Raw genomic sequence first — 9,831 nt, forward strand, 5'->3', positions numbered from 1 at the left:
GGAATCCCCCGGCAGCCTACGTCTATTGCAGCATAACTAAGGGAGGATTCAGGGTCACCTGGTCCAGCCCTAACTATATGCTTTAGCAAAAAGGAAAGTTTTAAGCCTAATCTTAAAAGTAGAGATAGTTTCTGTCTCCCGAATCCAAACTGGAAGCTGGTTCCACAGAAGAGGGGCCTGAAAACTGAAGGCTCTGCCTCCCATTCTACTTTTAAATACTCTAGGAACAACAAGTAGGCCTGCAGAGTGAGAGCGAAGTGCTCTAATAGGGTGATATGGTACTACAAGGTCATTAAGATAAGATGGGGCCTGATTATTTAAGACCTTGTATGTGAGGAGCAGGATTTTGAATTCAATTCTGGATTTAACAGGAAGCCAATGAAGGGAAGCCAAAACAGGAGAAATATGCTCTCTCCTTCTAGTCCCTGTCAGTACTCTTGCTGCAGCATTTTGGATTAGCTGAAGGCTTTTCAGTGAGTTTTTTGGACATCCTGATAATAATGAATTACAGTAGTCCAGCCTGGAAGTAATAAATGCATGAACTAGTTTTTCAGCGTCACTCTGAGACAGGATATTTCTAATTTTAGAGATGTTGCGCAAATGGAAGAAAGCAGTCTTACATATTTGTTTAATATGTGCGTTGAAGGACATGTCCTGGTCAAAAATGACTCCAAGGTTCCTCACAGCGTTACTGGAGGCCAAGGTAATGCCATCCAGAGTATGAATCTGGTTAGATACCATATTTCTAAGATTTTCAGGGCCGAGTACAATAACCTCAGTTTTATCTGAATTAAGAAGCAGAAAGTTAGCGGCCATCCAGGTCTTTATGTCTTTAAGACATTCCTGCAGTTTAACTAATTGGTGTGTGTTATCTGGCTTCATGGACAGATAGAGCTGGGTGTCATCTGCATAGCAGTGAAAATGTATGCTATGTCTTCTAATGATGCTGCCTAAGGGAAGCATGTATAATGTAAACAGAATTGGTCCTAGCACTGAACCCTGTGGAACTCCATAATTAACCTCAGTGTGTGAAGAGGACTCTCCATTTACATGCACAAATTGGAGTCTATTAGATAGATATGATACAAACCACTGCAGTGCAGTACCTGTAATACCTACAGCATGTTCTAATCGCTCTAATAGGATATTATGGTCGACAGTATCGAACGCTGCACTGAGGTCTAGCAGGACAAGCACAGAGATGAGTCCACTGTCAGAGGCCATAAGAAGATCATTTGTAACCTTCACTAAAGCTGTTTCTGTGCTGTGATGAGCTCTGAAACCTGACTGAAACTCTTCAAATAAACCATTCCTCTGCAGATGATCTGTTAGCTGTTAGTCTGTTCCTTCCCATTCCATGCAAGGCCACCTGGGTTGGCTGGAAGACTGTTTCTTAGCCTAGCAGGGCGAAGGACACTGTCTCAGCTGAACTATGGACACGCACACACATACATATACTGATACTAATAAGCACTCACCGACGCATCACCCTCCCTACCCCGGATCCAACGCCACCTCCAATGCTTACCTCCTACCTACTGACCTGTGGACATCAGGTCAGTTGGAGGCGCAGTCGAAAGATTGCAGCGGTCCCAGATCAGATGTACACACTGGAACTCTTTCGCATGTTTCTTGTCTGTGTTTATTGTGCTATGGTGTGTTGATATCTGTGCATTCCTGTATTATCCTTTTGTGTTACACATTTCAATGTTTTTTTCCTCGCTACCTAGCCTGACCTGTCTCCCCAATGTGATGTTTGTGTATTGTATGTACGGTCGGCAAGGTCTGTCATCTCGGTTGTCGGCAAAAGAGGTCTTTCAACTGACAAATAAAGGCTGTCTCATCTCATCATCTAATCAAATCATCGCTGGTAAATATGTAGATTTAGCTGAGCTCATTCTTCCTGCTCTTCCTAGGGTGATTGATGGCCACGACGGTTCCATTAATATACGTGATGCGGCCCCTTCTCGGTGGAAAGAGCTCGCTCCGGTCGAGTTTGCTCTAGCCTTCTCGTTATACAGAGACGTCCTCTGCACTGCTTTTCCCTCCCGAAGACAAGAGTTCGACTCCTATCTGACCATTATTCTCGACCTTGCGTTACGATTTGGCGGCACCAGATTCTATCAGTACCACATTCAGTTTGCTTCTCAGGCAGCTGCTCACCTTCAGCAGTTTAACCAAGACACCTTCTGGGGCAGTCTCGATCAGGAAATCTCCTGCCGCGTCTTCGCCGCCTGTTTTTCTCTCTCCTGCAAGTCGTGCGGCGCCCCATCACATCTCGCTTCCACCTGCATAATCCCAGCCCAAAACAATCCACAGCCCTTGCACCGTCCTTCTGTTCTCTCCCACTTGACCCCAGCTCCCGTGCCAGAACCTGCCTTTGCCTCACGGTTCAAACAGGCGGGGCAGGCCCATCATGCACCTCGGAGGCCGTACCATTTGCCATAACTTCAACGACTCCGGCTGTTCCTTTTCTCAATGCCGCTTTCTTCACTGCTGCTCCTTTTGCGACGGCGGCGGCCATTGCCGCCCCGCATGCCCCCACAACCCCACCAAGCCATGACTAGCTCTGTTAGCCTCCACACCCATCCACATTTCGGCAGTAAAAGATGCCTTAAAAAATCACCCTAACCCAGACTTCGTCAAGTTCTTAGTAAAAGGTTTCTCGGAAGGCTTCCACCCAGGGATTGTCTCCCAGCCATCGGTTTCTTGCACTTGCAAAAGCCTGCAGTCAGCACTCAAAGAGGCGATCGTGGCTCAAAGAGTTGGCAGTTCGTCTTGTAACTGAAAGGTTGCTGGTTCAAGCCCCAGCTCGGACAGTCTCGGTCGTTGTGTCCTTGGGCACGACACTTCACCTACCACTTACTGGTGATGGCCAGAGGTGCCGATGGCGCGATATGGCAGCCTCGCTTCTGTGGGCAGCTGTGGCTACAACTGTAGCTTGCCTCCACCAGTGTGTGAATGTGAGAGTGAATAAATAGGGGAATTGTACAGCGCTTTGAGGGCCCCGAAAAGCACTATATAAATGCAATCCATTATTGTTATTATTATTATTATTATTATTAGAAGAAACCCATCGACAGCCTGCTCACCAAGGAAGTCAGGGAGGGTTTCATGATCGGACCCTTCCCCGAACCTCCCTTCCCCCTCTTTTGCATCAACCCTCTGGGCATCGCCACCAGGAAACATTCTGGAAAAAAGCGCATCATCATCGATCTTTCTGCTCCCCACGGCAGTCAGATTCCAAGTATAAATAGCCTCATTCCCAGCGACGACTATCTCAAATACTCAACAGTGAACCATGCCATTTCTCTTATTAAACTCACCGGCAGAGGTGCATGGCTTTCTAAAGCCGAGATCACAAGTGCCTTTAAGGTCTTGCCGATTCACCCCAACTTCTGGCACCTGTTCGGAGTCAAGTGGAGGGATGCCTATTGCAGACCTTCGGATGCAAAAGCAGCCCCAAGCTCATCGATTCACTCTCCGAAGCTCCATGTTGGATCCTCTCTAACAACCATAAGCTGCCTTTTTTGTTCACCTCCTCGACGACTTCCTAGTCATCTCCCCTCCCATGTCACCACCAGCTCACGGGTTATCCACTCTCAGGTCTGTCTTCTCCGAACTCGGTGTTCCTTTGTCAGAAGAGAAAACAGAGGGACCTTCAACATCCCTGGAGTTCCTCGGGATAAACCTCAACACTGAACGTTTCCAGGCCTCCCTGCCCATCAAAAAGCTCAGTCGCATCACCCTCTCCTCCAAAACTTTCTCCTCGCTCCCACTTGCTCCAAACGACAGCTTCTCTCCCTGTTGGGACACTTAAACTTTGCTCTACGCATAATCCCTCAAGGCCGCTCCTTTATCTCTCACTTGCTTTCACTTGCTGCATCTAAACCATCACTCCTTGACTCCATCACGCTGGATAGCTCTTCCAGGGCCGAACTGCGTCTCTGGCAACTTCTGCTCGCTAACTGGAACGGCATCACCTTCTTCTACGACGATCAGCTGTCCCACCCTGATGACGTTCAGCTCTTCACAGATGGCGCCCCTTCTGCCGGCTTTGGGGGCTATTACGGCCGAAGGTGGTCCTCTTCAGCTTGGCCTCCTGAGTTCCGTGAATATATCCACGATCGGTTCCTGCCTTCATCAGCCATTTACGAAATCTACCCGGTAGTCATCGCAGCCTTACTGTGGGGCCACAAATGGTCAAAAAAATCCATCCTCATTCGGTCCGACAACTTTACCGTAGTCGACATTATCAACAAAGGCCGAAGCAATTCTCCTTCCTTCATGCGGCAGCTCACGTGGCTATCAGTCACCCATCAGTTCCTAATCAGAGCAGAACACATTGCAGGCCACTTCAATTCCTTTGCTGACTCCCTGTCTCGTCTCTCCCTCCAGACATTCAGAGCCTTGGCGACCCACGCAGAGGCAGCTCCGACCCCAGTTCCTCCGTTTTCCGCCACGACATTTGAGATCTAAATCCCAGCATCGCAGAACTCATCAACATCTCCCAAGAAGCAATTATAAATAGCCTTGCAGCAAGCACATTGTCCTCCTATTGGACCGCTTGGAACACATTCCGTTCATTCCATCATAACTTCAACCTGCCCTTCCCGTCATTCGACATCGCAACAGTTTCCAGCTTCATATCTCATGCCTTCCGGTTCCTGAGCATCAAAATTCCCACCATAAAGACATACCTCAGCGGCATCAATTTCTTTGCCAAACTGCTCACAGGTTCACCATGCCCAACCATTACGTCATCCCAGATATCACTACTTATCAAAGGTCTCCAGCGTCAGTCACCTGCCACGACCCTACACCGCTTACCCCTAACTTCAGATCTACATCGCTACATCTCTACCCTCCGGCTGAAGTATAGCGACTACTTCCTGGCACGCACACTCGAAGCCATGTTCCTGCTCGCATTCTTCGGCTTCTTACGCTGTTCCGAGTTCACCTCCTCATCTTCAAAGTTCCATCCGACTCTTCACCCGTGCTTGAGTGACATCCACCCAGTCTCGAAGACTGCCTCATTTTCTTCCTCAAACGAAGCAAAACCAATCAATCGGGCAGCCCCACGCCTATATACTACTTCAAAATAAACTCACCTTTAAGTCCCTTCGAATCACTAACCCACTACCTCGACCTCAGAAAATCTCAGCACGCCTTACCTTCAGATCCTCTGTTCATCACCGAATCTGGCCACGCCCCAACCAGGACATGGTTCCTCTCACACTTTCGTCAAGTGCTCTTGTCCTCCGGGATTCCTCCAAATCTCTTCTCTGGCCATTCCTTCCGCATCGGCGCAGCAACTTCTGGCTCCCGCAAAGGAATCCCCAACAACTTAATCAAGCTCCTGGGTCGATGGTCATCACAAGCCTACCTGTTATACGTTCACAACAATCTTCAAGACCTCCGTAATGCCCAGTCTTCGCTCCTGTAGGGGATGCCTTCTTGGGGGATCTGCCCGGCCCGAGAGCCATCGCCAGTCCCCTTCAAGGCCTTCTCCAAACCGCAGCACTATTCACACTTCCTCATCCCTCATCGCCCATTGTTACCAAGGATGTGGTCCCCGCTAGTGAATTAATCAAAGTGAGGCAGCAGTTTGCTGATTTCTGCCTAGTGACTTTCATATTAATCAGCCTAATAGCGTAGATGCTTTCTCCCTGCTGAAGACAATTGACAAAAGGTTATTCATATTTAAGCTCTAATTTGGCCATTTTTTCTTCTTTTTGTGTTTGTTTGTGGCCTAGATGGCCCGACTCAGCAGGTGGGGGTAAATGCTGTTTCTGAGTTTGCTTTCTGCAGTGCAGAAATGTCTCCGCTACGCTCCAGATCACATGGGTGGTGCAGGATGCCCGATATCCAGCCCGATCCCCGAGTAAACTAAAAAAAACAAGTGACCTGTAACCAATACATGTAACATCTGGTCCAGATGGGCCTGGACCAGCTTGCCCTGGTGGTTTGCAGAGTATGGGGGTGCCTACTGGGGTCAGCGTGGAGCTGGCCCCAGGGAGGGGCCCCTCCCTTCCTTCCCTCCCCATCTCCAGCTGCCTCCCTCTTCCCAGTCCACCACAATCACCCACACATACAGGGCCTTGGGGTAAAGGTGTGTCACCAGGGTGCGGGGGAGGCACTCCCCCTCTGTCCACTTCTGACTGCCTGTGCCTCAATTTTACCCCCACAGTTGCAGTTGGCCGCCCAATTGGGGTGTAAAATGTGGGGCCTCCCTGCTGCTGTGGAGTTGGGGCGGTCTGCTTCTCACCCCCCCCCCCCCAAGGAAGAGGGTAACACTACCTGGGTCTGGGTGCAGTTTCCCCCTCCAAGGGCAAGGGTACCTAGACCTGGGGTATAGAGTACGCTTGGGGAGTGTGATTGTGTGTACAGTGTCTATTTATGTCTGTCTCCAAGTTGGGTGAGTATTAAGCAATTGCATATAAGAGCATGAGGGTGGGAATGGATGTTTGTATCTGTGTGTGCCTGTTTGTCTGTGTCTATATGTCAGGTCGGGTATCAGACTCCACCTCTCTAGGGACATCTCAGGTCCTCCAAGGTATGGAGGCCTATCTCCCCCCACCACCCCCCCTGCCAATGACAGACGCTCTCAGACATCGGTGCATTGGTGGTTCTTTGTGTCCGGGGATGGGCGTCCAGGTATGCACCGGCTCACTCCTGGTAGCTGCTTGTCAGGGCCTGGAGCCTGGGGCTCGCTCGGGCCCCTTCGGGGGTGGGGTGCTCTCGGCCTCTCGGCCTGGGGCTCGGTCACTCTGGCACAGCTGGCTGCCGGCGGAGCTCATGGGCACGTCACTGCAACCCCCCCTGGCTTCTGCTCAGCGGCTGCTGAGTGACCCCTCATCTGGGGCTCTCCTCAGCTCTTTCTGAGAGAGTGGCACGGTTGCCCCTCTGTTGGTCTTCCTTGGTCTCTTGTGCTCTGAGGGCCTCTGGATGTCTGGAGCCTGGATCTCCTCCATACCTGCTTCATGCCCTGGAGGACGGGGCTATGGCTTCCCTCACCCTCTAGCAGATCATTACATGAAGGAATCTTTTAAATACAAGCGCGCTTATGCTCACAGGTGTACACACGGGTGCTCACAGACACAAACTACACCATTTTGGCTTCTACCTCAGAGCACACTGTGCGCTGTCGATTCTACGAGCTGCACAATAATATTCAATGTTTAGTATTTACTGTTATATTCGCATAGATTATTGCGATGATGTTATTTTTTATATTGCTCTCTTTTTTTTGTTGTTTTCTGTTTTCTTTCTCAACAGGTGATCCAGGTGATTGATATATGTATTTTTTGTCTGTTTGTTTTGTTGGTTTTTGTTTTTTTGCCCTTTATCACCATTCCTCTTCCCCGCTGTTTTTCTTTCCCTACCTCTCTTTCTTTCTCCCTTTTCTTTCCCCCAGTCATGTCTGTCCCATGTGTAGCAAGTGAAAATAAAATAAAATAAACAATAAAAGAGAAGGTGAATCAAATAGACCAATACAGCAAGGCCGGGATGGTCCATTTGGTAAAGTAAATCCGTTGGGTATCTTTTCTTGCCTTTAGACAATAATTCTGATGGCAAAAGAACCAAACGGGACAGGCTGGAAACAAAAACAAAAACAAAAAAAAACAAAGAAACTTTTTTTTAATATAATAAATTACTTTGTTATTGATACAGAGATGTCTGTCATTTTTTTAATCACATAATGCCAGATGCTTCATATTATAGGGATATTATTATGGATATGACAAATTGTAAGACAATGTCCAGCATATAATGGGTTTCCTATTTGTGGATCATACACAATTGTCTTTTTTGCAGGTTTAAGTATTGCTGGTAATTTGCAGTGGTTTAGTATTGATACAAATACCTGTTAAGTACTGATTTTTAATAATGACCTTATAGTTGTTTCAATAGTAACCAAGGGTGCAAAAGTGATGGAAGATCAACATCAGAGTTCAACAGTGATTCAATATCAGAATCTGACGTTGTTTCTGATGGGTCTGTCTGGCACAGACCCACCGCTGGAATGAGACAATTCTACTGCAACAGCAAAAAGCATTAGACACCAAGCAGGTCTCTTTGTTTGATCTCGTGCACGAGGGAGAGAACTGTGACGAGCGCCGTTCCTTCCGCTCGAACCCCAGTTGCTCTCGTCTGCTCCTTTGTAACACTGTTCTTTATTGAGGTTACATGAATATGCTTAATTTCATTATCATACGACGTCCTACATAGGCATACATGAGGGAGGGGGGGGTGTCAAGATGTGACCCTGTGAAGACTCCCCACACCTACTGGCACCAGGGAGTCCAGCAGTTCACTTAAGCAACAGGCTCTTACACTCAAACAGATATACGTGTGTTTGCTATACCATATATCAGCAAGAGAAGATACAACCTCTCTCATGACCCTAGGAGGTGTGTGATCTATGCCAGAACACTGAAGAGGAGTGAACGTACTCCCCTCTTCACGCAACACAGCACAGGATTTTTACAGACCTCCTAGGGTGAGACATTCTTTCAATCTACAAACAATTATATACTTCTAAGCATAAATTATTATATATTTCTAAATACAAATGACAATAATAAAATATAAACCCAACAGTTTCAACATTAACAGTGTTTGAAAATTTGGCGTCGAATCCATGTCAGTGTTCAACATTGATTCAATATCAAAACCTGACGTTGTTTCAATATTAAAAAAGGGTGCAAGAGTGACGTTAGATCAATGTCAGATTTCAACGTTGATTCAATAGAATCACCTGATATTGACTAAAGATTGTTTCAATGTCTCCTTGCTATCTGGGAAGCTCCCCAGTACATATCTGAAATGCTGAAACCTCAATCATCTTCCCAAGCTCTAATGTCATCATGTCACGGTTCTGGGTCAGAACTGACCCAGCATTTTGAGTTCTCATGTTTTGGTTTATTTTTGCATTATGGATTATTTTCTTATTCTCTGGTGTGTTGATTATTATTATAAATATATATATCTTATTCTGGGTGAGGGATTAGTTCTTCGGTTGTGTCTTATGTTTAGTATAGTTTGACTTCCATGTGTTATATTCTTTCTGTCTGCCTCTCAGTGTCAAGTCTGTGTCTTTGTGATCTGTGTATTGTTTCCTGTTTTATTTTGAAGGATTGTGTCTTATGTCAGTGTGTTCAGCTTCGCTCCCCCTGTCTCGTTAGTCTAATTTCTCCCAGCTGTGTCTCCCTCCTGTTGCCCATTCCCTGATTACCGCCCTGTGTATTCCTGTGCTGTCTGTCACGTCGTACCCTCAGATCCTGCCTGTGTGTTCCAGTTTGTGTTTTCACGGTTTGGTTTCTGTTTTTGTTTGGTGCCAGTGTTAAATCCTCCCAATTCTTTTGATCTTTGGGCTGAAGGAAGGACAATACTCGGTGTATAAATGCTCAATCTTTTATTCCATACAATTCAACACTTTATGAGCATAAACCATCCGGAGGGGAGATGAGTGCGGGAGGGTGTCCGCCTGATCTCGAAGCGTCTGAGCGTTCCTCACATTCTTATAGCTTCAGCCCCCCTCCACCTAGTCATAAAACCTAAACATCCACATTCTTTCTCTCTCTCAGTGAGCCTAAGTTATGACCTTGGTATGTTCTGTTCTTTTCTAATCAGACAAATAAGGTGGTGACTCTCTGAAAACAGTATTTCTTATACCTCAGCAGTATAATGCATCATAAAACAATATCATTCATTCACAATAAATCAGCAGTCTAATGTAATACAAATCAGTTTAATAACTGTAATAGTTATCACCTTCTTCTAAGTCAGGAGAATAATGCAAACTAAAGCTACATAATGATTTCGCAA

The 9,831-nt window shown here is 46.9% G+C and overlaps 1 protein-coding gene and 1 pseudogene across 1 annotated transcript; both read left to right on the plus strand.

Annotated features, from left to right (window-relative positions):
* Positions 1 to 1,572: 1,572 nt before the first annotated feature.
* On the plus strand, positions 1,573 to 2,563 carry LOC146389148 (uncharacterized). Its single transcript, XM_084924721.1, has 2 exons — positions 1,573 to 2,258; positions 2,401 to 2,563. Exons 1-2 carry the CDS (start codon positions 1,708 to 1,710, stop codon positions 2,561 to 2,563), a joined length of 714 nt encoding a protein of 237 aa, XP_084780847.1. The 5' UTR covers positions 1,573 to 1,707.
* Positions 2,564 to 3,169: 606 nt separating this feature from the next.
* Positions 3,170 to 4,479, plus strand: LOC146389149 (uncharacterized; annotated as a pseudogene).
* Positions 4,480 to 9,831: the final 5,352 nt, after the last annotated feature.

Source organism: Perissodus microlepis, chromosome 4, assembly GCF_051167445.1.
Source record: "Perissodus microlepis isolate ML-2025 ecotype Zambia chromosome 4, ASM5116744v1, whole genome shotgun sequence".
Lineage (NCBI taxonomy): Eukaryota > Metazoa > Chordata > Actinopteri > Cichliformes > Cichlidae > Perissodus > Perissodus microlepis.

Coding starts and splice junctions, on each gene's coding strand:
- LOC146389148 (XM_084924721.1), top strand. CDS start 1,708: ATGTTTTTTTCCTCGCTACCTAGCCTGACCTGTCTCCCCAATGTGATG. Junction 2,259..2,400: donor TTTTCTCTCTCCTGCAAGTC/GTGCGGCGCCCC, acceptor CGGTTCAAACAG/GCGGGGCAGGCCCATCATGC.